The sequence below is a fragment of the Pezoporus wallicus genome, unplaced genomic scaffold (genome assembly GCF_028554395.1).
Source record: "Pezoporus wallicus isolate ANWC-B61680 ecotype Strahan unplaced genomic scaffold, APGP_CSIRO_Pwel_v1 contig_1181, whole genome shotgun sequence".
Lineage (NCBI taxonomy): Eukaryota > Metazoa > Chordata > Aves > Psittaciformes > Psittacidae > Pezoporus > Pezoporus wallicus.
In genome coordinates, this window is record NW_026641428.1 from 6,106,897 (window position 1) to 6,134,785 (window position 27,889).

The 27,889-nt window shown below is 36.9% G+C and overlaps 1 protein-coding gene across 3 annotated transcripts; it reads right to left on the reverse strand.

Moving 5' to 3' along the window:
* Positions 1–446: 446 nt before the first annotated feature.
* Positions 447–27,476, reverse strand: GPR155 (G protein-coupled receptor 155). 3 transcript variants are annotated; one of them, XM_057423782.1, is made up of 16 exons: positions 27,359–27,476; positions 23,143–23,648; positions 18,453–18,852; positions 16,950–17,115; positions 15,534–15,689; positions 14,395–14,478; positions 12,948–13,068; positions 11,565–11,649; positions 11,394–11,484; positions 10,063–10,336; positions 9,321–9,422; positions 7,543–7,676; positions 5,893–5,988; positions 4,877–4,941; positions 4,011–4,148; positions 447–1,913 (listed from the first exon to the last, which is right to left on the reverse strand). In XM_057423782.1, the coding sequence occupies exons 2-16, from the start codon at positions 23,600–23,602 to the stop codon at positions 1,691–1,693; spliced, it is 2,595 nt and encodes an 864-aa protein (XP_057279765.1). In that variant the 5' UTR covers positions 23,603–23,648; positions 27,359–27,476; the 3' UTR covers positions 447–1,690. The 3 variants fall into 3 exon arrangements, with proteins under 3 accessions (XP_057279765.1, XP_057279764.1, XP_057279766.1); XM_057423781.1 differs by having other exon boundaries at positions 27,355–27,476; XM_057423783.1 differs by lacking the exon at positions 27,359–27,476 and having other exon boundaries at positions 1,771–1,966.
* Positions 27,477–27,889: the final 413 nt, after the last annotated feature.

The following is a 27,889-nucleotide window of genomic DNA, read 5'->3' on the forward strand; positions in this document are numbered from 1 at the left end:
TCCAAAATATTTGATACAGCTGTCTTCAGCACTTGTAATGAAAATATGCTATCGTTTTCCTTTGTGTCCACAGCCTGATATAAATGTCAATTATTCTGCTGCTGGAAAACATTAACATATGTCAGTTTGTATAGCACACGTATGCAGTTGGATGCAGTTGTGTTTCTGTGCACACTGCAGAAGTGCAGTATGACTGACAGTAATAGGATTTTTTTTCCAATCTAAGTCTTGCATGGAGTTAGAGCTACCATAAAACAACTGTTTCTTGAACAGTAGGTTATGCTGCTAAAATCACTTTTAATTCTTAATACAAAGTAGGTGCACAGGAGCTGTAATAAAAATCTGTGTACTAAAACAAACCAAGAGCAAAACCAGGAAGAGACTTTTCTTAAAAAAAGATGAGAAATTATTCATATGCTTGAGCAAAAAAAAATTATTATTTTTTTTTAAATACTTGGGATCCTTTCCCTCACTGTATTAATTTTTTATATAGATATATAAATGCTATTCCTGCAGTTTTAACAGGGCAGCATAACGGCTATTGGATACTACAGTTTGTCTTCAACCTTTGCAAAATACTGCAGAAGACACAGTTTATCAGATTCTGCCTTCAGTACACAGGAATCTGAATGACACTACAGTAACTATTTAAACGTCATAGAAGGGTACCTGAGGCTTATTATAAACCTGTGTTAGGCAACCAATACTAAAACTTTAGGATCTTTAGCTACTCTAAACCCCAACTTGGATGTTCAGTTAGGATTCTTTATATAGTAGATTCAAAAACGTCACTCTTTCATTTAAAAGGTTTTAGGAGTTGATAATTTTTTTCATCTTGACTTGCACAGGTATCCAGTGCTTCCATAACATCTTTACTTGAGGCTGGCACTTCTGAATTAAACTGGAAAGGTTAAATTCAGAAGGCAAAAATCTACTCTTGACAAAGTTACTACCACCATAAGGCAAAAGTACAGAACCACTTGCTTATTGGAAATCCCATTATCTCATCTCCTAATCTGGGAGAACACTGGGTATCTTGAGGTTTTTAAGATTTGGTAAATTTGTACAAAATCATTATTTATTCCACTCAGTATTTCCTCAGCTTTAACCTTCTGACATCAGAATGATGTGAGAAACAAGCCACCTGATCTGAAGTGTAAACAACTTGAACAAGTTCTTGGTGTTAGAAAGGAGTGGAGTATTAAAAACTGAGATATGATAGAAGAAATTCTACTTTTATGAAATCAGGAGATGCCTGACTGTGAAAGGGAATCAGTATTTTATCATATTAAATTATGGAAAAAATACAACATGAAAAATACTCCTCATTCATGTTGTTTTTTTCCCACTGTGGCACCAGTCACTAAAGCTGCTGTTATAACGCCTCTATATAATACGACAGTGACACATCATTTTACTATTTGTTTTGCTCAAAATGGAAATTAAAAAAATGCTCTAAATCCAGAGCATCTTGTTTTGTTCTATTGCATTTTGGTTGGAATGCTCCCTAAATATCACTTGCTACCATTTCTTTCAGAACAGACACAAGTAGGACCACATCTCCCAACTTTACAAAAGAGAATAACATAATTCTCTGAGAGCCCTGAATACTTCCAATTTCAGTGGTGAAGTCAGAGGAGGTGTTCACACTCACCCCTAGCTGCCTGTACTCTTTGCCTACATGCTCAGGTTAATGGCTCTCAACTGCAACTGATCTCTTAGGAATAAAGCGGTAATACAGATATTCATCCCGAAATTCAAATTCATTTGTAATATGCTGGATGACGCCTCCTTTCATCAGTCTGTCTCCATACACCACAGCTTCACCACGGTCAGAGGCAAGGCCAACTTGCATGAGCCAGTTCACCAGGTCACAGCCAAAGAAGATGCCAGTGGAGATCTTTGCACCACACCTGTATGTCAAAGGAATGATTCACCCACATGTTCTGTAAACCTGGTATCACCACTGCGCGTTGGGGAAAGGCAAGGAAAAATAGCAGGAAACAAGGAAAGACATCATGACAGTTAAGAGCATGTTAGGAAAAGAGTTTGCAAGTTTTCTACATTAGGGACATGCCAATGTTCACTATCTTTTCCTACAGACACTTCAGTAAGAAGCAAAACAAATCTACAGCTATTTAAGGCTGGTGCAAAGAAACTTCAGTGAACATAAGTAGCAATTTTCCTCAAAGCACACACAATGTAATTCTATTTCTTCCATACTCACTTCCCATCTACTCATTAGCATGATCATTTCTGCAACAAAATATCTGAGTGCAGCCCTCAGCAACAGGGACTCTATCTGCACTCCAATTCTATTTTACTCTACAGTTTTAAACAGACATTAACTGCTCATATATATTGTAAACAAAAACTATTTAAGATGCAGATCCAGTTGAATATTTACCACACAAGCAGTACTAATAAATAAAGCCTTTACAGCAAGACTAATTTTCATTTACATATTTGTAAGACAATGCCACTAACCACCTACCTAGTTGCAGTAAAAAATACCATTCAGAAATCTACCTGCAGCAATGAATGTTGCTAGTTATCTAAAATCTGCTTTATGGAACCCAAGTGCAGGGTTTCTGAAGATGATTAACAGCTACACAAGACAGCAAACCCCAAATTTCTTTCCCTAATTTTTTAAGTCAAAAGCAGTAGAAACACAGAGCAACTGTTAACCTCTAATAGCAGAGAAGCAAAAATACATAAAAATCCATGATTACAATGTCTCAGTATGGTATGTTTAAATCAAAGAGGATAGGATTGAGTTAATTATGATTTTAAATGAAAAGATTATGCTTTCTTTTGACTCACAAGGAGAAATAAGACATGAAACTAGTTCTGTACAAACATAATATTAAACAAGGAAGCAACAAATGTTAGATTTTGATGTATTCTCAGGTGGATATATGATTAATAAAAACCACAAAACACAACCAAATGAACAGCCCAAAGCTCAAGAAACCACAATAGCAGCAGAGGCACAGGAAACACAGCTGTGAAACCTGCTCTATTTCAAAACTAACATTTTCTGATACTTCTGTCTGGCACCTTGAACTGCCATACTCCATTTTTCCTAAATGGACAACTTTATTTCTTATGGAACATTACTGAGTTCTAAGGGGACTGAGCAAAATCATAATACTGTAAAAAACAGTTACGGAATTTGGTTTTGGACTGACTATTAAAAGACCACCCCATTACACCAAACTAGTCTACTTAAAAGCTCACATGGTAAGGAAAGTCAGTGTCCTATCAGAAGAATTCTTCATGTCTCCACACAATAGTATCTAAAGTCAGGCAGAATCTTTTTCTTGCTCCTGCTGCTTCTGTCTGCATTTCTCTTCTTGTCCACCTACGCATATCTGAATTCATAATCCTTGATTTGGGTATCCTAATTTGCCTCTGAAAGCTCTGCTGATCTCACAAATTGAGGTTTAGGCCTCACAAGAGGAATGAGCAAAAGAAATTGTATGAACTCAAAAGTTGTAAAGGTCCTAAACCCACAGTAATGTCACATATTGAGTGGCCTCTAAGTACACACTGGCATAAGTTGCAACTGTTTTGCCTCCTGTAAAAGCTATTTATTAGTAAACACTCCATCACTTATATACTGACACATTTTTAATCTCAAAGCAAAACATATGAAAGGTCTCTGGTTCGACAAAACTCGGACACATACACTCTATTACAGGCATTATCATATATATTTTTTCAGAAAGATTTTCTTGCCAGGTAAATGCAAAAACTTGGGCAATACCTTAATAATATAAAACTTTTTATAATTTATACAAAACGTATATAGGATGATGTGATAAATTGCACCTCAATGTTTCAGGGTGAGACTAAAAACATATTATTGCTGAATTCTTAATCCTCACCAGGAGGTTTGAATAAATATACAACAGGTATTGGCCACAGACATTACACTGCATTTAATAATTTCCAGAAGGTGAGCTATGACCTTTGTAACAGGTTATATGGGCAAGGAGGAACCTTACCTTCTGCCTTTGACAATACTTTTGACACAGTGATCTCTATGATAATGAACAAACTGTTGACAGGTCATCCTAATTTCCTCAGGTACACAGGAATCTGTGTGCCCTGCTGCCTCTCTTCCTCCCCAGAAGAACTCAAGTCTTAAAAAAAGACAGAGAGAGAGAAAGAAAATAAATGAAAACCAGTAAATCAAACAGAGGCATTTTAAAGAAAATTGCAAATAATAGAACAGAACCCATAGGAAGCTTATCACAACCGTTTCATTGGGTTTGTGCCTGATACTTTATATACAATCTTACTAATATACTTGTATGGTCTTTGAACACTGGGAGGTTTTATTCTAGGCTCAGGCAGAAGGAAAGAGAGTAACTGGGAGGCAGCTTTAGTTGCTGTATTCACATCTCAGCCAGCCAGCTCTGAGTTAAAGATGGCTTTGTACAATGCGTGTATCCACAGTGAGAGTGTCCATCCACACAAAATACTTGTACGAGGTTATGAATATGCTACTTTAAAACAGTGATGACAGATGTGAATGCTAAACCAGATTCCAAGTTTCAATTTATCAACTGAGATTATTTCTGAAGATCCATCATCTCACTGATCCAATCACATCCTTCACCATCATTTGCCAAAGATTTTGTCTTTAGGGAGCTTGTGGAATTTTTGTCTCAGGGGGTATCATTAGGATAGGAGTAAAAACTCATGCACAGTGAACAGCAATTAGCTCTCTGCAACTGGAATAGAAAAGAAATTTGGAAGATCAAACAAATAGTAAATGCAATGGAATGGAACTGAACACTCAATGCCCCTTAAACGTTATTATCATTAATAATTGAGTTTATAGGTGTAAATGTAAAGATTTATTTACCTTCGCTTGAATGGTAGAATGATTAAATGCTTATCTAAGCCGAAAATACCAAAGCAAATGAAGCCCTGGAGGAAAAAAATACAGAAAAAGAAACATTAAACAAAATCTTTAGTTTCTAAAGAACAGTAATAAAATGTTAAAAAACTCATTGCCAAAACACACATCAAAAGTATCCCTCTTCTCCAGATATCATTCAAAATGCATTTTATTTCTGGTTTGATTTTTCATTTGGGGCTTAAAAATACAGATTAATATATAACAGCACATCAAAGAAACTCTTCCTATCATTACATAGCCAGTTATTTAAATCTGCCTTTGTTAATGTCAAGACAAGAACTGACTTGCTGTCATTTGAATGCTAGAATACTCTCCAGTTAATTCATTTTTCTGTGCTGCTTTTGTAGCAAAATTCCTACCATTAATTGATACTGCTGTGCATCTTGCAGGCACACCTGTCCATAGATCTGTAAAACATTCTTCTACCAGGTGTATTAACATTGCCTTTCTTTCACCTTCACATGCAACAAAGCTACCTTGGGGAGGTTTGCACTGAAATAGGCTATGGGTAGCTGGAACAGTTACCCATCTAGCTGCCAGTTATCAGATAATGGTGCTGTAACTGAAGCTGAAGAGATAACAACTTAAAGCTTTACAGCAAAAGCACCCATATAGCTATCTTGCATCTATTTATTTAGTTATACTGGTGTAACTCCATGGAAGCAACACCGGTGAAGCTTTCTGGTACAAGTAAGGCTAAAATTCTACTCAGTTTCCATGTGCATTTGTCATCCCATTGCCATTTGTACCTTTGAAAGTGTTCATGCACATAAAAGACATGCATTATGATAAGAGAGCTATCAAAGCAAAAGAAAAAGCTTGAGGAAACAAAGGCAAAACAACATAAGGAGCTGGTGACTTCAGTGTTGTTTGAGGACTTCAACTTCCAGTGCTTGTAAGCAGCATCTGCTGCAACACCCACTAACCAAGTCATTTTCAGGACAAGCATTGATAAGTACCTGACCAAAATTAAACACAGCACAGAAGAACTGCAATTCCACATACAGCCTTCCAGGCTCTTGGTTGAACAGCCACCACAAACAACTGGAAAGATTCTGTTAAGAAAAACAAACAAACAAACCAAAAAACACAAACCTAATCTGACTGTTACAAATCAAAAGTACTTTCTTACTCTTCACATGTTTATAGATTCCTGCACAATTTTCACTGTCCTTACTTAACAAATGATTCAGATAATGACAATTAAGAGGGAATAAGCACCTTAAAACATCATTTCAGTTCAGATTAATAGCTCTGGGTGAGAGCTTGGTTGTTTTTAAGCAAAATGATGGAAAACATACCAGTGTAGAGGTCCTATCCCTCACATGTTTACATAAGAAACTTGCCTTAAGCACACTTAGGTATTCAACCTAACACAGACAATATTAGCCCAGACAGCTTTGCAGTATTTGTCTTTAGACCTGTTTAGCCAGTGCTTTCTACTTATTTTCTGCATAGCTAAGATTGCAGTAAGATGAAGCACATACCACTTCAGCTATTTTAAATGCCTGACGGAAGGAAAAAGCCTCTGAAGTTAACCCCTTTGGTTGTAAAGGCTAATTCTTTAATGCAACTGGTCTCATTTCATAGTATCTGTGTAATCATCCAGATGCAGCTAAAACAGAGGCTAACATTTGGGACACCTTTTAAATATAGAAGCAGTAAAAAAAAATTCCATATTACAATGGAATATTTGATAAAGGAAATTTGAGAGAGGGAAAACCTCCCATTTTGTAATTTAGCAGAACCTGAAATGCAACAGCAGTAGCTATTAAATTACATAGTTGTGCAACATTATCCTGCTTTGAGGTATTACATATTTGTGCCATAGCATTTTTCATTTCAAATAAAAATGATTCCCCCTATTTGCCATCTACAAGAAGCTCACCTTTGAGCATAATATTCAAACAGTTCTTTCTCATTTTAGTCGCAGTTCAAAATTCAAATTCTATCCCTATGCTTTACATTCTGGTATTTCACACTTTTACACAGAAGCAGCCACCTTCACAGCTGGGATCTAGTCTGTAATGATGCTTGGCAGCACCAACTTAGCTACACTGCCACCAAACCACCACTAAAAGCAACAAAACTGCAGTTTTTCATTTCAAATAAAGTTTGACATTATTGTTCATTACTAAAGCATCACAGAGAAATCCAAGTTCCAAATATAAGCACAATCAGATGGAACAATTTGTGTATAGCCTCCTTCAGAAGTAGAATTTACTTGATATTTTTAATTGATTATTGTCTAGGGAAAAAGACTAGCTCTTGAGAAAAATGGGAAGAGGAGTGGTAGTGATGATTTCATTACTAAATGACATTTCAGTACTAAATCTCTTTTTTTTTCCTTTGAGGCTTCTCCAGTGTGGCTTCCTCAGTAACATCATCAATCTTAACTTGCTTTCAATTTATGATGTGGCACAGAAAAACTAATTTTATGATATTCCTCTTCCAGTAAAGGACCAAAATAAAGCCTCTGATTTATTTCATGAATAGTTACATGATGAATTGGAAGATTTTTACTGGACTGTCTACATGGCTTCCTAAAAATCATTCCACCTCAATGAGTTAAACAATGTGGGGAGAAAAAAAAACCCTAAGATATTTACAGCAAACAGGCCAACAATAAGAAGTAGGCACAGCAGCACATGTCTGGCCAGCTGTTTGTCTCCAGTCTGTAGAAGCTGTTCTTCCTGCGCCAATACACAGGTTCGAGCACTGCAATGACTCATGCACTGATCAGCTGAAAAACAAATCAGTATTTTTCATTAGGCTTCTAACATGTTAATGTAACTTGCCAAGTTAAATTACCTTGTAAGCATCTGCAGTGAAGTTACACACACAATATTAGCTTTGACAATAACCTATTCAGACATCTATTCTCAAATGAAACAGTACTTCATATGTGCTCTAAAATGAGGAAGCTTTCTGCATCACAACTCTTCTTTCAAAAGTTTAATGGAAAGTTACATCATGGTAAACATTTGAAAACACTACTAGAAATGAACTTAGAATTAATTTCTGGACTAACTATTTCAAATATACTGTCAGCTCGAATTTTTACTCTCTATCTCAGCGTTGTTGAGCTCTAGACTAGTTCTGTAGCTGTATTTTTAACATGGTATACCAGAACACTCAAAAAGGGCCAAACATACTGAGAATGGATGCTTGGCTTCCAGCTACAGAGATCTAAGGAATTCTGAGTGTCTTCCTCTAGATGGCAGTGAAAAACCTCCTGGCAAGGATATACATAAGAATTTCAACAAGATACCTGTCATAGTAGTCCAGTGGGATAGTGGAAGGATTTTTAATTATTGCAGCCAAAGTTACACAAGTGTGTTCATTAAAATTAGCTTTTACTGATGTATGGTTCTGAAGTGTTCACTCAGTATGTCCAAAAAATTTCCACTCAACCACAAGATGTTTTATACCTTATCTTTTAGGATAAGAAAATTAAAGTGGCCTTCTTCTATCACTGAAAGACATTCTTGTGATGCTTGTCTGAATTACCTAATAGATAAAATAGTTGGCAAGAGGTGGAAAGCTAGCATTTTGTGAGAGGAGACACAACTAAGTATGTTTCAGTGTGAACTATTTAGATTTGTTCAATGTCAAGTTGTATCCAAGCAAAGCGTAAGGATATGACCTTCCTTGTAAGGATGTAACAAAAAAAAAAAAAAAAAAAGGAAAATATATAAGAGAAACACCGCACTGCAGCTAGCTTTGATTACTGAAAGTAATGTACGATGAGAATGGGCTGAGCATGCAGTTTTCCATCAGGTGCTGAACAGTTGCTTTAACTCAATATTTTCTACTCCAGTGTCTCCTAAGGCCCCCATAGTCAGCTTTCTCCATTCTTCTCCCCTAGACATGAATAGCACAGCAGCATGGACATTTGATCCAAGCTGCAATAATTACTTGCTCCTCTAGACCTCATTCAGGTTTTTCGTTCACTTGGTGCATGATTACAACAAAGGCTTCAAGGCTTTTTCAGAAGATAAGATATGAATATGAGGATGTAAAAAAGTGTGTTTAAGTTGAAAACTTCAGGCAAAGTAGGGTTATATATTCAATGTCCTAGAATCCAAACAAGGCAATGATAGAGAGGTAAAGTCTGAATGCTCAGAAGGATGTGTTAAAGTAGCTTAGTAGTAAAAAAATTATCAACCCAAACCAACTGTACGCCTTGAGCAGTGAAAGATTACTAATAACTATCAGGCAGAAGAGCACAAACACCTAATCAGCCCTAATGCTTGAACTGAATATGAAATACAAGTTATCCAAATGGAGTTGAGAGAACAGCCCCGACAGTTTCTTTGTGAGAACAACACACATAAATGTTGTAGAAGAGTTATAGTATTAAACCAAGGAGACGCTACTTCTTTACCTGTCTCAATTGGAAGAACCTTGCTTTCGACAGCATTTGACACTGCTTTGCTTTCTTTAGCACAGGATAATTCACCATTTGTTGTTTGACAAGAACAGCAACCTATTAAGCATATATAGTAACAGGATAGTTAGCTTCCTTCACTACCATAATTTATTTTCCAAGTATAACAATATATTCTATATAGCTTTAACTATTATGCTCCAAAATAACCCAAAGGAGAAAGCAGACTTAATTTTTCCAATTTGCTTAGAGGGTAAATGTGTTACACTACTAATACAGAGAAATATTTAACACAGCACTACCACCATGAAAGAAACATGAGTACTTTCAGCTAGAGGGAAATCATCACTGAAAGTGATCAAAAGGCTACAAACAAAAAAGGCTGAGTAGCAATGCTGTTGGCATATAATTCATTCTCAGAGAGACAGTTTAGTGGATAAACAATCTAAGACATCTTGTGGACTGCATTTATCACATCCTTATCAAGATACCATTACTTACATAAAAACCATACACATGCTTTCTTTCCTGTCCACTTCCCCTACCCTTACAGTGATAACCATCAAACTTTCCTTAAAAACATAAACCTAAATCCTTAGGCTGTTGTATCTATTTATTTGTGTCCTAGTGGAACACTTGAAGGTCTAAAGAAACATCTTTCCCAGGCCAGAATCAAATTTGGAACATTAGTTTATTGTATTCTGAACCATGTATTCTTTTGCAAATCTATTTTTTCTACCTCTTGCTGCTGATGGCTGTGCAGAAGATCCTGGAGAAGGCTGTGTAGAAGAACCTGGAGAAGCCTGTGCAGAAGAACCTGGAGAAGGCTGAGGCACGGTGGCTGAAACTCGATTCCCCTCATTCCCTCCCACTTCAACCTCCTCCACCTGGCTACGTGGTGAATACGGGTTCAATACCTCATAGCTTGACTCTTGCCTATTTCTGTTCATGCACATTAGTGAGATACCTGACATCAATATACTGATGAACAGGACCACTGCTGTGGTAATTATCTGTTAAGAAAGCAAATAAAACACATTTTTATATATATCTATAAAATAAGTGCATATATCTAACTTCTGTATTTCAAAAACATACTAAAAAATGCATTCAAATAAGAGTTTTTTGTATTTACTGCTCTTACATCTTGTGGCACTGAAAGAGCCATTAGTACATAGCACTAATTTTCCTTGCCCGAGTAACTTTTTTTTTTTCTTAGTGGCACTCCTATTTCCATGCAATCCAAAAGCATCCCCTCATCATCATGTTTCCCTTCAAGATAGTGTTCCAGCTTAAGTTTTATTAAGGTACCTGTTAGTTCCAAAGAGGAATGTCCTCTTGTCACCCTCTGGCACAGGGCCAATTTCCATGTTTTTGACAAGGGGGAGCATCATATTAATTAACCTTTCCGTCTAAATATCTACCACCAATACCCAGAGTCCACTCGAGACTACTTAATACTTGTGAAAGTGCCATATGAATAATCCTGAGAGACTCATAGCCTCTATTCAAAAGATGGAGGGGAAACACGGCAAATCTCTATACTAGTGCACTTTACATCCTCTGATATGAGGAACTATTTATTGGTAAAAACAGTAGTTCAGGCTCAGGAATTTCAATCCATGATTGTGCAGAGAAGTGCAAGCAGTTACTGCCACACAGGTAATGTAGATACTATCTATTACAGACCAAAGGCCATTAATTAGCTATTGGATACTAATAATTTTAGATAATTATCAAGTGAGACTACAAATTAATCACCAGGAAAAGGACTCTGCAATTCGTTACCACTCCTAAGCCTTTCTTTGGGAAGCCTACTCCCTCTTTTTCTTAGTCATAGTTGCCTAAACATCAAGGTGCCTGTTCAAACAAGTCTTCCTAATGGTTCATTACAGAAATACATTTTTGTATCAATCTATAAGCATTCTATAATGATACTGTTTTACAGAAGCCTGTACTTCAACTGAAAGCTACTTACATGAGAAGCAAATAGAGAACACAATTTCTCAATAATGTATTGGACATGGCAGAAGTTTGAAGTGACAAGAACAGAACATATTCAATTCATACCTGATATTTTCCATAGAAAAAGGCAGAGTCAATACTACTGCTGTTATGTTCACCAACAATTAGTAAGATTCCCACCAGAAGTGTTGGGACTCTGAAAGAGCAAAATAGGACAAAGTAACATATTCAGCATGCTCCCACTAATTCTATAGGGAAACATCCAAATTAACTTACCCCCATCCAGCTATGATAATAAACCCAATGGGAATCTTTACTGTTTCTCTCTTCCTCAATAGAAACAAAGAGAAAGACAGAAAACCTACAAAAGAACCAGAAGAAATGCCTTGCTTATTATTAAAAAGGAAACTGATAAATACAGAGTCTAGAAACTCTATGATGTGACCTGCTCAATAACTAAGATATTTTTCTCAGACAGACCTTCAAATAGTCCAAAATTGCTTTTCTAGTTGCATTCTGAGAAAGTAAAATAGAAACACCTATTATCTTAAAAAAAAAAATCATATCAATAATATAACATTGAAGAAATGTCAGGACATTTTATATTAAACATCCACTTTGAAATGTTTAAAAAGGTTCACAAGTGTATAAAAGATATCATAAGAACATTTAAAATACAAGTAACTAACTTCTTAGAGTATCAACAGCAGTTCTTCTAGACTGGCACTCTTAAGCTGCCACCAAATTATGTTGTATTCACCTACAACATTTCTTTAAAAACTGACTAGTCCTTTCTAAAGTCATTGATAAATTTAACAAAAAATTGTATGCATATTTACATATATAACTATATATGTGAGTATCTTCTGGAACAGCCTATTCTATTCACAGCTCAGAATCTCAGCAACATTCTTCATGCTGAAGCAAAGCCAGTAGTTACGTTAGTACTAATCATGAGCTACCCATTTCAGCTAAACACAAACACAAATTACTCCACAAAACCACCACAGACTTCTAGACTCAAGAGTGGTATATAAAAAAAAAAGTTTCCTGAATACTCAAAGTCTCTTTTTTAATTATACATGTAAAGTTCTCTGAGCTTCTTGATGCAGCTTTAAATTCTGCCTATTTCAAGGAATTCTTTCGTTAATCACCTACATCTACAGAACACACATGCTTTTAAAAGCTCTGATTGCTGTGCAAAAGAAACGTGAAAGCTGCTTTGGTATTTCCTTTCATTCTGTATTTCCTACTTTTTTGAGGCACGAAGCTTTAAAATCCACCTAATGCTAAATAATTAAGATCTTAACTCTGCATTTATTTAAAAATTTCCAGTAAGATTTTAACTAGCTGAAGGGCAACTCACCACACTCACACTATTTAGAATTGCTTCTGCCTCCACAGAGGGCTTAGTTTTTGTTATAAGCTAGCAAGGCTGCTGTGTCTATCAAAGACAAGCAAGACCTGACCCAGATACAAGCTTCCACTAGCAGAGGCCGTGCTTGATGCAGCCCAGTACCACTAATTTGGCACAGCTTACATGCATGCATATTTGTAGATTTACATGAAAGGAACAATTACTCTGAAGAATATAATAAAATTATTCCAGAACGTTAATGTTTTATTACAGTACCTATGTTCTGCCTAGAAAAATCATACCTGTCCACAGGTAGGTGCTATAAAGTGAGCTGTAGAGGAATATAAATACTAGGATCTGCACAGTGAGGTCTTTCTGTTTAACAATGAAATTCCATGCCACCATTCCAATGCAAGCAATAAACTGAAAAGAAAGGTAAGATGCCACCATTTAAATTGGGAAAGCACGAAAAAACCTGAACAACACGCTTTGAAACTCCACCCCCAGATTGACTGGAGTGTGATTTTATGAACTGGATACTTCTCATAGCAGAAAGCACTGCAGCAGTAAATTCAGTGTTACGTTTATGTCGCCAACTACAGTACCCTATTTTCAGGAGGGTTTTCTTTTGATAGCAGTTATATAGCTCAAATAAACTGGGAATAAGGCAAACCAGAAAAAAAAACACATGGTCTCTATATGTATTACAATAACTAAAATGTAAAGCTTTTGTTAAGTACAAACCGTTTATATGAAATAATTTGGATATGAATATATTTGTTCAGCCAGATATTTGTTCAGCCAAAAATTATAAAAGTTTTCACCCAATGACACTGACCATATGGCAGTTTTAGTACTGAAGGAATCTGAAGATAGGTTGAAATATTATGGAAACAGTAAGACAACAGTTCAATTTGTTTTTTTTTTAAGATGAAAGGTATCTTTACTGTTACAGACAAGAAATACCTGCAGCTCTCATTCACAACTGTTTTTCAATTAAATGACTCCATGATCAGACCTCAGAGACTTTACTACACATACATATATATACACACATATATATATATAATTTGTTTAAACTACTGAATACTTCAGAAAGCACTACCACACACATATATTACAACTACAGGCTGCACTCACTGAATTTAACAGCAGTTGTGCACTTGACTTCAAGGGAAGAAGGAACATGTACGCTCCAGTTTTTTCTCAGTTTAAATAATAATTAAAATTAATCCAGAGCTATCTGGTTTTGCCCTTCCCTAGCCACAAGCTACGCATTCCCACACCCCTTCCTTACATCAGCACTGGCACCTCTCTCTCTGATCCTTCAGCAAGCTACTTCTAAACCAGCAGGGGGATAATTTTCCTATGTAGTTCCTTGAATCAGGTCACCATAGAGTCAAACACACGCTGCTGCTGCTCCTGTCATTGCTGACTTCAGATTGGCATAAATTGGTACAGAAGTGCACTCAACAGTATTAGGCAGTAAATAAAAACGTATCTCAGAAACCACTCTCCATTCTGATTGCTTATTGCTCTGTTTGAGAACCCTACTTTCAACATCAGCTATCATTTTCTTCAAGAATGTATTTTAAGGCACAGAAATTGTTTAGACAAGTCACACACCAGACTCCCCTGCCCTCCACAGATGGCTACAAAGGTATCAAAGCAAGACATTTAAAAAACTAAAACTCTTTCAATTAAAAGAGACTTTAAAAAAAAAACAACAGCACTCTTCTTACCACTGACCTGAGCAACAAGTAGATTTGTTGTAATCATATGAGGAAGCTGTTTGTATTTCTTACTCAGAAGAACAACAATAAGAGACCACATCTGTAACATTCAAGAAAAAAAAAATAATAATTTAAGACTAAAACAAACCCCCCAAAAACAAGATAAGTATTCTGTCAGGCTGTGATGAAATTAAATATACAACAAATCTTCAAAAGTTTCTTAGCAACAGGATGGCTGTAGTTAGCTCTACACCATCTGCTGTCAGTCCCTATGCCTAAGCAACTAGCCAGACGAAGCAATACATCTTGGTGTTCTCATGGTGGTGAAGTATTTCCAGAAAGCACCAAGAACCTGCCTGAAGTGTGTAAAAGTCTGGTCATTCCTCAGGACATAAGTGACCACAGAGAAGCCTGGCAATTTAGAACTTAAAATTCCTCACTCTCCTCTGAATCTCCTAAGAGGACCCATGACAGCAGCAGGTAGTGCTCACTTGTGGCTTCCCTTGAGGCACAGTTATAAGACAATAGGACTTCAGTGAGACAACAACTTGAGAAAATTCCAACTCCCTCCAACACAGATGTTTTTATTTAAAAAAAGCAAACAAAATAAACACACTATCTGTAGTGCCTATAAACTGAAAGACTATTCACATCAGATTTCTGGATTATCATCCCACTTTTAAAGCAAAGTATTTCTGAAATAGAACTCAATAAAGTGAAATTAAAATGTTAAACATTTTCGTTAATACTTCATTGAATAAATATCCAGTGATGTTTCTGGAGCTGAAATTTGTATACAGTCTCCATTACTGTGATATCCAAGCACCTCACATGGCCTGATGTAATTATCCCCTGTGGTGAAAGCTAGTACTGTTCTTCTCCCACACCCTGTTATTTAAAAAAAAACAAACCCAAAACATAAAGGACAAACTCCTAAGCTCTGCACTGGTGCTCCTATTCACCTACCCACCTTCTTTTACAGTGCAGCTTTCCAGCTGACCCATTGCTAAATTGAAAAGGTTTTTAACTCCTTCCTCATCCTTCTGCAACAGGATATGATGAGGATATGAGTCTCATGACTCGATATACTGCTTATGTACTAATGCTACCCTGCCATGACAGCGTGCTTCTGTATCTCACTTCATCAATACCTACCAGAGAAATGAGGCTGACGATACTTATGTCAAAGCTAACATTTTGGAGTGCAGATGCCAGTGGGTTGGGGTCCATAGATGGTATGGTCAACAGCCATGCAGAAACATACATAATAGGTGCAGACACAAAAGTGCTTATTACCATGCCTGAGGTAATCTGAAAAGAGCAAAAGAGAAATAAAAACAGAGTTATTCTCATCTCAAGCTAAATGACTTGCTTTCAGGAATACAATTACTGCCAAAATTAAACCTTTGAATTAAACATACACAGAACTTTAACAAATCAATGATTTAGAGTTTGAGCCAGAAAGTATCCATTTTATACATACAGTTAAACTAAACATTTTAAGAAGCCCCTGAAATGTTAGGAATAGAGAGCTCCATAATGCAAATTCTTACAGAGCTTTTTCATGCATGTCAAATATTCTCATGACTACAGCCTAGAGGTGGATTTACAATGTCACAATTCACTTTCAGACGCAGAATTTACATTGCAAATAAATAAGAAAACATGTAGTTATGCAAATACTAATGTGCACCAATTAATGAGAATAAGCCATATATTTACATTTAAGTGATTTCTATTTTGGCTTCTCATTGTCTTTGTTTTCTAGAATTTGCACAGTATGGAAGTATAAGTTGTTACTCATATTCAAGATCTCATTTTTAAAGAGAATTTATGAGTGTGCTGGGTGCAAAATTCTATCTTGTAAAGTTTACTTTTAGCCTTTTTTTCCTTTTTTCCCTTTTTCTTACCCCCCCCCAAAACAAAACAAAACAAACCCACCCAACTAAACAAACCAAAAATAGATAACATTAAAACCAGTGAAAGCCAACAAGAATGTTTCAATGTCACTTCAACTGGTAGAAAGGAAACAGTTATAAAATTTGTATTTTAAGTTGAAAAGAAAATTGATACCCTCTACTATTAAAAAGTAAAATGTATTTGTATTGCAAGATTTAACTGAAAGGTACCAAAACAGAATCAATCCAAGCATAAATTCTATCATAAGTTTTCAGCATTAAGCTAACACTGTTCTTAATGAAGTCAGTAACATAGTAACTTTTTTTTTTCCCTACAAAAACAGTAGCTCCAAGATAAGGAAACAAAACAAGGCAAAACAAAAGAAAGACAAGTTCTTTAAAGTTATCCTAGTTCTCCCTAATAGAAACATGAATAAGTGTGAAGACTTATTCATGTATGCGTACTATCAAGACACTTGAGACATCAAGAAAGAGTACTCTGCTTAATAAATATAGATTATATTTCAGATTATTAAAGATCAAGGGAGTACAATTAAATCTAAGGAATCTATATTACAGAAAAGCAAATTCATCAAGCCTACTTATTTAAGTATCTCATTAACAAAGTTAAGCTCAAAGCTAGTAAAACGTTTGGGAAAATCTAACTACATACAATTCCCACTTCCATATTAAATTGACTTGCAAATATTGCGACACCAGGTGCAGCTGGAAAAACTCCATAAAGAAATGCATAGTTTGATAAACTGGTGTGGTTGACTACGCTGTCACTCTTGTCCAAGAGTTCCACCATTTCTCTACAGAGAAATGGCATCATAAGTCTGAAAAGAGATGGGAAAAAGTAAATAAAAAAATAATTACTCAAGTCATAGCAATAGACTTTTTATTCAGAAAATGAAACAAAACAAAATTTAAGGCTTGTTTGAATAGTATTTATGAAAAGCAAAATACTGACGTGGCTTTGAATGATTGCCTTCAGTTACAACGTTTACCAGCTGATTAAAAGTTTTATGTCACAGGTTACACCAAAACAAAACAAAAAAACCCATCACAGTAAAAATGACAACAAACTCTGGGTTATAAGCACATTCTCTGATTGTGCAGACACGTTGTTTGTATAAAACTCAGATTTGGAAGGGCAAAATATTAAAAAAACCCTCCTTTTTCAACTGTTAAAGTAATAGTAGCTATAAGCAATCAGCAGCTTTGAAACTCACACCACCTCTCTGCAAGCTGTCAAATAACAAGGGCAAAGCTTTGGCCAGCAACAAAACTCTACATCAATGCTATTTTGTTTTGCTCTAGCAATACCCCAGATCTCACAAAAGGCTTACACAGTGAGTTTACAGCTAATTACATAAACTCACCAGTAAAGCAAAGTGGCAATATTAAAAACCTTTTTTTCATGTTCTTACAAAATTTGCCATTGAGCTGGTTTACAAACAAGGTCTTTGAGTTTGCTACTTAGCTGTACTGATATTCAAATGCACTTTCAAATTTTACAGTATAAACTTAACCACCAGACAATCGTTCTGTTATGTTAATTGTAGCTCTGTAGCAAATAAAATATTTAGCTCACCAGTAACTGAGATATAGTCAAGGGAAGATAATGATGGTATAAGTTCTAAATATAAGTTCTCATTTATTCATGCTTAAAAGCCAGATAGTTCGAGTGTAATGTGACTGTTTTTAAGCTGCCTCAATATAGCCGCTTCAAAGATTTACAGACAAAACAAAGAAATAATTTAGATATGTATTGTGTAATCCAAAGAAAATACAAACATTAACCAAATAACACTTAAACTCACCCTTGTCTAACTATTTACCTAGTAAATTTTAAATCAAGCTAGTTAAATTTAAGCTAGTAAAACTCCAAACACCCAATTGGTGACAGATGGTCTGCAGGCAGTCCATGAAGCCACAGCACCCCTGATGATTTTTCTCTGCAGAGCCTGACAACTGTTTTGTGGTCTGCTAAATTTCCTTTAAAAGTTAATAGCTGTATACCATCAAAGAATTTGGAGAGCACCCACCCAAATAACTGGAAGTGAAACATACTATCACTATAACAATTTTGAAAGAAAAGCCATTTGACCACGATATTCAGAGCTTAAACATCTAGAGAACAAAATTACAAAAGTATGTAACTTAGACTTACAGTTTAGCTGTGATGAGAAGGATCAGTGCAACAAACATACCCTTTGTCAGTTTTTTTGTTTGTCCCACCATAGTTAATCCAAGGTAAAAAAGTGCAGAGCCAGAAAATGAACTGCCCAGTCCATCAAGGAAGTTTTCAAGGTATTCGGGAATTTTCTGGCCAAGAATAAAGTTTGAGGCAATTCCTATGAAGACCATGAACACAATTGGATTCTGCAAAACTCGAAGGAGTGCTAGGCCCACTATTTTGATTTTGCTGTGTGACACAGTGCGATTATTCCTCCACTTCTGGATTTCACAGAGGATAAACCCCAGAGGGTTTAGCATCATAAGAGATATTGGAGCCACTAGGTAAATGTACTGGAGATATTCTGGGTAAGTGGTTTGATATAAAGCTTCAACTAGAAGACAGGAAATTAAAAGTGATGAGTGATAACATTTCTGTACAAAAAAAAAACATTTAATTTGAAATGAAACTTTGGTGCCTAAAAACTAAAGAAAAAAAAAAATCACTATTCTTCATAATTAACTGCATTTATAATGAATATTAAGATGAAGTGAGAGAATTACACCCAGTTACCATTAGGCCACTGTCATCTTATAAACACATTAAAGACCAAATATTAACTATCCAACTATTTAATGATTCTACAAATATTCAACATGTACAGAAAAAAAGAAATAAAATAACAAAGCCATGCACCCTTTGAGTCATCCCAAATGCTGAAAAAAATAAAATAATAAAAATAGGAGTTTTGATGTTTTTCTCTTTTTCTGAATTGCTTTTCCTCCCCAGAAACATGAGAGTTGTGTAAAATTAAATGCACCTTTGCAGGACACAAGTTGCTTCTTATCTTAGAGGAGTCTCACAACTCTGGAATTTAATCAGTATTCAGTGGGTAAGTCAAGTGTGATCTTTCTGCATTGATTCACTACCAAATGAAAAACAGATTCTCACATAATTATTAGTTCATCCTCTGGGACTACCTGGGACAAAAGTAATCGCTGTCATTCTGATCCCTCAAGCAACTTTAAATCATGAGCATTTGTTTTCATTGTTACTGCATACTTCTGAGTCAAATTCCTCCTATTTCAAGTTTGTACTAACAGCACTTCAAAATACCATGAAAAGACTCTGGAAAGATATACAAGATGCTATTCCAGGGTGAATCAAAAAAAAACCTAACAATGTTTTTAAAGGAGGATTCCACCTTTTACCTGCCGTATAATGTTACTACTTCCAATAATTTTCAGAAATATGCAAAGTGTTGCTTCCCATTTTAGTTTTTCCTACCCTAGTTTGACAAACATTCTTCCCCAGGCAGAAGTATCTAAATATGCAGATGCAATTCTACCTGTACTACAAAGAATATTTCTTTTAAGAAAAGGGAAGTACTACTGAATAAACACAACTACTAGACCTTTCTGTGGCTAACTTGGCACCCAAAGTACTAAATAAAGTATAACACCACTAAGCAGCCAACTGATGCAGGTATTTTCATTTCCCTGTATACTAAACCGGTTTGTTGTTTTTTATTTTTTAAGTTTTCTCTCATGACTATGTTTTTCAAAGTCCAAAATTATACCTTCATATCGTTTAAGCATCTGGAATGACAAAATCTACTAAGCGCTAAATCAGCACTTAACTATAAACAGTCTCCTCCTTAGATTGAATAAACTTTACATTCTCAATCGGTTGATTTCCAGTATATAAGAAAAGACACTGAAGGTGTTTTTCCTCTTACATGATTAAAGTATGTATATGACAGCTACCTAAAATCCTGAACTGATGAGCAGGACTATGACATTTGTGGTTAGTTACTGCATTTAACAAGCCAGTTTTAAACACTACATATATTCTGCTAAATAAACCCACATTAAATATGCTGGACACTTTTTTTACCCAAGTAAATTTTTTTCTAAAACCTTAAAGTAACATTTTTATGCTGCTTTATACAGAATGCCCATTTCAATCAAACGCAACTCAATGTAAGTCACATGTAAATAATGCACAAGTGAAAAACTGAATAAATCATTACTTTTTTTTTTGCAAAGTTTAACTGTATACTAACACAATATTTAAAGCCTGCAATTACTTTAACTGACTGATCTATGAAGTCACAATGCATTTTCCAGGTAGGAGAAGTGGAACCAATGCAAATTACTGAGTCAGTGGGAATCATTAAGAGAGTAAAAATTACCCACAACTATCTCAGATGAAAAAATCTTTTTATTTTAATGAAGTTGCTTGTTACTGATTGCAACAAAAACAATAAATAAGATTATCTAATACTTGAAAAATACTTTCTTCCCATCCCTCCTACTCAAAATTACATATAAATCACACACTAGTTGTTCATGCTTAATACAATTAGCACCATTAAAGTCATGGTAGCTGACTCATCATCCACACAACACTTCTGCTACACCTGTGCTTTAACAGTGCAGCACATGAAAGTTGCTCTGTCAGAGTTGTTATCATCTCACCCAGTAATAAAAAACCCCAAACAGAAAAAGCTTTCTATCACAGTAATTCTATCTGCATGGGGGTGGGCTGCTAGCAAATTTCTGTGACAGATGGTTTTCACCCCAACATCACTTTGGAGAGTAGAACTGTTTTAACAATGATTAGAGAAAAACGGAGTGGTGGTCTTTGAAAATTTAACCTGCATTTTAACTTTCCTATATGCAAATCTTTGTTAAGCAGCAAAAAAGATAGCATAAAAGTTATTAGAAAAATTATGTGGTATGAAAACTTGGGATGTTATTTAAGAGTTCAAACTGCCTTTTTAAATAGTGTTAGCATAATACACAGATTTGTCAATACTGATTGCTTTCCTTTACAAATTTCAACTGAAGTTGCCTTTAAAAAACATTTCCACTAAAAGATCAGGTTTTGCTCAAAGCACTACCTATCACCATACATAAAAGGAATAAGCAAGGCATTCTTTGTTGCCAGTCCTGCAACCATTTCAGAGAAGCCACTAACAGTAAGAGGTTTGCACAGGTGACAGCACAAACCAAACACTGGTGAAAGTTTGGGGATGGGAGAAGAGAAGCAACAGGAAAGGAAATAAGCAACTTGAGAAATAAATAACCCTTAAGCCCTACAGTGTTCGTGTTAAGTGTTACTGTAAAGCTCTTAATTAACTAAATGTTGTGAATTTGGCTACACTGTACACAGAAAAAAATATGAATCATATCTTATAAATCATGAAATACTTGAAGAAAAACGTAGCCTGACAAGAAAGTCATTCAAACTAGGAAGAATGCTTTAACTAGAAGGATACAATCTAAGTAAGAAAAAGTTTGCAATTGCATTTGTCTAGATCTTATACATATCCAGCAGATTTGAAGAGATTAAGAAAGATTGAAGATTCTCCTGAGCATGCTGCCCGGGAATAGGGTGAAAGAAACTGCCACCTGCTCAAGTAATCCAAAATATGGAGCTATTTGTTGTTATGTATAATCAGGAACTGCATGTTAAAGATTCCCTTTTGTAACTGTTTTTCAATTCCATGATCAAGTATCTTGCTTTTTACTTTGCTAGAACAAACTTGATTTCTTTTTTTGTCTTAGCCTTGACTATTCACCAGCCACAAGGGAAGCCTGGGAAGAGACAGCACTGAAAGCTACATTGGCACAACAGAGCCTCCCAAGGCAGGTAAAAAGCTCTGCAATTCAGACAAGTAGCAGGTGGGAGAAGCTTGCTATAACCCTGGATCTCCTATAACTCCGGATCTCTTATAACTCCAGTATCACAATACACATGGCTAAAATCATGTTAACATACCATTAAGAAAACCTATAAAAAGGAAATAAATAACACTGCTTGGGATTCAGAATACAGGCTTACATGAATACACAGCTATACAAGTTACACTCCTTTCTGTGTTCTGGGCTTTTTTTGTTTTTCAGCTCCAGTGGAACAGTGGCTAGTTCCATATGCCGAGAATGGCACCACAGATGCATAAAATTCTGACCTGGGACCCACTGCAAGTTAGCATAAATCACGCAGCAATTTTGCTTTTAAAAGACTGACTTCTTCCAAGTCTATATCCTAAAGCATGTCTTCTGGCCATAACAGAAGAAAGATTAAGGGATAAAACATGACTGGCTGCATAAGTTACATTAAGCTCACAAAAATCAAAAGTTTCTTTTGAACAGATTTAACGTCTGTCACACACTCCACAACCAGTAAACACCAGCATTATGGTTAGATATTTCCTGTGAGCTAAACTAAGCGTTAATGCCAACCACTAGAAAAACCCCACGCTACGGCTATTTCAGAGGCCAGACGTACAGGCTTATACTCTGCAAAGCAAGGAATTTTGGTCTTGAGGGAAACTCTGGAAATTACCCATAAGGAGAACTGCCTGCAGCAAATGCAAGGTAATTGATACCAATTTTGAAATTATGTTCAAAATAACATTTTATTTTACTTTTTAATCTGATTTACTTTAGCATGACAAGACAACAGTAGTTGGATTGTTTTAAATTCTGCATGATTTATATCAACTGAGAGTTTTCTTCCCTTACTAAAAAGTACATGGTCTGAAACCAAGAAATGTGACTTCAAGAAACGGCTTTGACAGCCCATAACTTCAGTTGTCCGTTTCAAATTATGGAAAAATAAGAGTGAACATGTCTAGGACACTGACAAATAATTTTAAAGAAGAAAGCATACTTACCTATTGGATATCCCAGTGCAAAGTCATTGCTTTGTGTAGCAAAAATAGGGAACAAACCTGCTTTGCTAAATCGATTCTCAGGACTGGCTACCAACAATGTTAAAACACAGACTAAGAAAAACACAGCAGCTTTGGCAATTAAAATACTATACAGGAAGGACCAATGCACATTGGAAAAGTTAAGTACCACCATGTTTTTGAACAATAGAGCTGGGAGTGCAAAACGGGACACAAAATTTCCCAGTCCTTTGGCCTGAGTTGATGTGATGATGTTGGCTCTTCCAGCTATGTAGCCACAAAGAATTATTCCAAAGCATTCTAACAGGGCTGGGAAAAGCCTACTTATTGACATAGAAGGAGTATCGCCAGTGGCATTGAGTCCGATTTGTCCAGGCAAAGAAACAGACATATTAGCTATAGTTGAGAGGTTCTCTGCATCAAAGTCTGAATAGCTATCCATTTCCTTTGGCCACCTCTTCCAAAAAAAGAGTATGAAATGATCTCATCTGTAAAAGAAACAAAAGTTTATATTAACTTCCAAAACTGTGTTTCTGAATATTTACACTATTAGGCTTGCTGACAGAAGAGTTTACACTTACAAGTGCATTACAAATAAATAACGAGGCAAAGACACAACTCTGAGAAAGATGAATACTGAAAACTGACTCCATACACATGTGATCTTCACACATCTCATAGCTCCAAACAATTCAACAAGACAATTGATAGATGCTAAAAATCCCCAATGAAATTTGAGGGTAACACTGAAATATTAAAACTAAACATAGACTGGATACTCAAAAAGAAAATCTGTTGGAAATAAGGGAAATAACAAGGACTTTTTAATTTTTTATTTTAGGATCTAAAAACCATTTTGAATAAATTATGATCCTTCAGAACTTCCCAGTCATTGTTTCAGAAAACAGTAATTGCTAATTCTTATTGCATACTCTTTGCTTTTCTGGACTGCCGTTAGTTAGTTAGCCTTATTAACTTGCTAACACAAAAGCACAAGACTCTCTACATATTCAGCAGCATCTTGTAACCTTTCTTACCCACTCAGCTTACTGTTAACTCTGAACGACAATTCTCTCATACTCTTTGCTTTCAATGATCAAATTTATAGTTTTCTAGCTCCTTTTGTTTGACCCAGAATATCTTATCTCAGGTCCTCGTTAAACCATGTCCTACTTGGTCCTTTTTCTTTCATAATAAAAATACACTTTAAACTCCCAATATTAAAATCCTACCCTTGATCTCTGTTTAACTATTGCTGTTCACCTCTGCGCCCAGCTTTACATGCTGTCAGGAGGCTTCCTTCACCTCCATCTTTAGATCCTATTTAAATCCGGGTTTTACCCTTGAAATAACACTTATCAGAGTGCTAAGAGGCCAAAATCTTAAACTCTCAACATTGGTGTTCCATCTTTATCCTTTGTGACAGTCATACACCTTTATCATAATAATTCTCATACTGGCATTTTGCCTGTCCTGTATCTTCTGTAACTACAGCAGCTCTTAACTGTCCTCCCATCTTTACTTACAACATTTACGCAGGAGGGTCCCTCTAAATTTCTGTGGGGGCTGATAGGGCTCCTTGTTCCTCTTTTGCCTCCCTAATCCTTTGCTACACAAGCCCATACTTTTAAACCAAAGCTGTGCCTAAATGAAACACCTCTCTTCCCTTTGTATTAAAATTATTATTCCTCCTCATAAAACCACTACAAAATATAGAAGTACCCTTGTTCCCATTTTATAACTCCGGACTTAAATAAATATGGAGAAGACTGACTCTTGAATTGTATCAGTCAGTAGCACATGCTAAATCCTGCATCTTCCTCACTACATCAAAATTGACATGGAGATACACCCACACATCCTACATCTTCTGTGAAATGCCACAGGTACTCCTGCAGCCTTCCTTCAGGCTATCTTCACCTTGAACTTCATTACAAGGGACCCGATAAAGTCAGTCAAACTCAATTTTTGGTGAACCACATGAGTTTCAAAGAGAGAAACTGCATTACAGTAAAAGCTGCTCAGAGGCCTTTGAGCGTGAATCAACTCTTCAGCTCCAGAGATGTGTGCATCCCAAAACATTCACATTTAACACAGAGTATCTGTTGCAGAGCAGTGGGTATTTTCCAGAAATGAAAGCTCTTGCACAGTGTGCTGCTTAACATAGAAAATACATCTCTCAGCCCCTTTTGCTCTATAGGACACATGCATTTACATAACTATTGTCAGATTATGTAACAACTAACTGCAGATTTAACATACAATCTCATCATACCTGGGGCTTCACTCAAACTAGCATCACATTTGAGCAAAATGCCCTCAATTCACAGTTCTTAATGAGATAAAAAATATTCATCTGATGCAAAACCAAACCCTTATATATTCTACACAGAAACTCACCTGTTCTTACAACAAATGTAAGAAATTAGCTAGTCAAATGACACTAAAGTAAGGAAATATAATACAATTCCAAAGGAAAGCGCTTAGCTGTGACTCCATAGGACACACGATTTCTGGTTACCCCTTCAGGGATTGAGGATTGAGATTCGAATCCTTGAAAACTCAGCCATAGATGCATTGTTGGGAACTGCAGGCCAATAAAGACAAAGCTTTTAGTCAACAGCAGATAAGCCAGTGTTATTCCTGTGTCAAGCATAGCTCCTTGCAGCAGACTGTCAGCTTGCAGTTGTAAAGAAGGATAGCACAGCCAGCATGAGAGGAAGCCTGGTATGAAGATCAACAATAGACAGAGAGCAAGGAAAAAGTGCAGTTTACTATTCCCTTGAAACAAACTGGAGCACTGATATTTGCCCACTTCTCTTGTAGGCTGTCAATATTTGTAAAGTGTTAAAATTCACCAGACCAGAAACTCCAGCAGCTGTAAGTTAAGCAACATCAGGTTCCTCTCCAAGCACCAAAATAGAGAAGTCATCTCCTTTTCCAGCAGGAAAATTCCTTTTGTCTTCTTTTTTAATGAAAGTCAAAGACAGCATGAGAGAATAGAAGAGATAACCCCAACGTACATCTTCTCTCTGGTCTCTCACTCTCAAGTTTTCAGCTGATAATCACTTCCAGGATAATTATGGTCACACTGGCAAGGCTGTGCACATTGTTCATAAATTATATCCCACAACGTGACCTCGTTTTCTACTCTAATGCAATGTAGAAACATCCCCAGCATGACACATTATTTTATTCAGAAGGCTGAAAGTGGAATGGGGCAGGAAGAGTTCACATTCTGGCAGCCCTAGCACCTTATCCTCAGCGCAGATGAGGATGTCCCATATGCATTTTCATGTAAGAGTTTATACAATAAGTCAAAGAAGAAGCAACTCTGGAGAGTTACAAAGATAAAATTATGTGGGAAGAAGTAATTAACATAGTTCCTATTCTTGCAAGTTAACCACAGTTTTTACTTTTCTCTTTACTGGTCTAAGAAAGCAAATAGAGGACAAGATCATACCAACAATTATCCCAAGAAGTGGTAGCTTGAAATTCAGACAATATCACAAGAAATATCAGACTTCAGTGTTTCTGAACAGTTGTATTTCAAGACCACATTTCCTTTTTCACTTTGGTTTTCTATGCTGCCATTACAGACAGCACCTGGGCAGCAGAGAAGCGCAGGAAGCTGCGTTCATAGGAAGCCCGGTGAAGCTGAGGCCTCTCCTGAGTACATGGCTGGCAGAGCTTGCAATAGCAACACTTAAAGCTGCACCAGAATTTGCCAGGGCAGGTGTTCAGACAAAACCAAGGGAAGCAACAGTTGCCAACAACACAAAATACAAAGCTAAAAAAAAATACAAATATAAAACATACCTTTCAATTAGGCTCATCTTAGGGCTTGCCAACACATAAATACATACTTGTGAAGCAAACAGCAAAACGTTTTCCAAAAGACAGATTATACTTTATTGTCAACACCCCTTCAAAAGCTCCTCATTTACCCCACTTGCCAAATAGGGATGAAACATCGTTTGACTTACACCAAGAAAGCCACAACAAAACCAACGCCTAATACCTGCTCCTTTCCTGCCCATCACTGCCCTCCTTTCCATGGTCACCCCGGCAAAAAGCACACAGCATTTTCACTCAGAAACATCCCAGAGATAACAAATAACAGCACAGCTCTGTGTGACAGCTGTCTCGTTAGAAAATAAAGCCAGAAGTCGGGGGAAGGAGCGGGTAGCTTACCTACTTAGCTTTTGGAAGGCGCCTCGGCACAAGGGTACGTATAGAGGATTTGTACCCTACCAAGGTGAGCGCCTCTCCAAGGCCGAGCCCGCCGGTACCGCGGCCCAGGAGGGGAGGGCCGGCCCGGCCTAGCCTGCCCCGCCCCGCCAACCGGCACTCACAGCCGGTGGGGCCGGGCACTGAACGTCTGCTGCTCTCCGCCTCCCGCCGCTCTCCGCGTGCTCCGGAGGCCAGGCGCTGGCCGGCACAGAGCACGGCCCGTGGGTGGGCTGCGGGCGGGCAGGGGCACAGGCACAGGGCTGCGCGGCGTCCGCGGCCAACGGAGAGGAGTCAGCCGCAAGATGGCGGCGGCGCGCGGCAAGGCTCCTCCGCCGCCGGGGGAAGCCCTCAACGGCCCGGGTGCGGCGTGACCCTGCTGCGTCCTTTACCCCGAGGGCTGCTCCGGCTCTCGGGAGCTGCCTTCCCGGACAGGAGTGCAGCGAGCTCCTGCCTCCAGCGGAGACCGAGCTCCCTGCTGCCACCTGCCCTCAGCCGA

Excerpts from the sequence above, each read along its gene's own strand:
- GPR155 (XM_057423782.1), bottom strand. The coding sequence starts at position 23,602 with ATGGATAGCTATTCAGACTTTGATGCAGAGAACCTCTCAACTATAGCT. Across the intron at positions 11,650-12,947 it reads TAGCACCTACCTGTGGACAG|GTTTTCTGTCTTTCTCTTTG; the intron begins GTATGATTTTTC and ends GTTCTTTTGTAG. Across the intron at positions 4,942-5,892 it reads CTGTGTTTAATTTTGGTCAG|GGCTTCATTTGCTTTGGTAT; the intron begins GTACTTATCAAT and ends TTTTTCCTCCAG.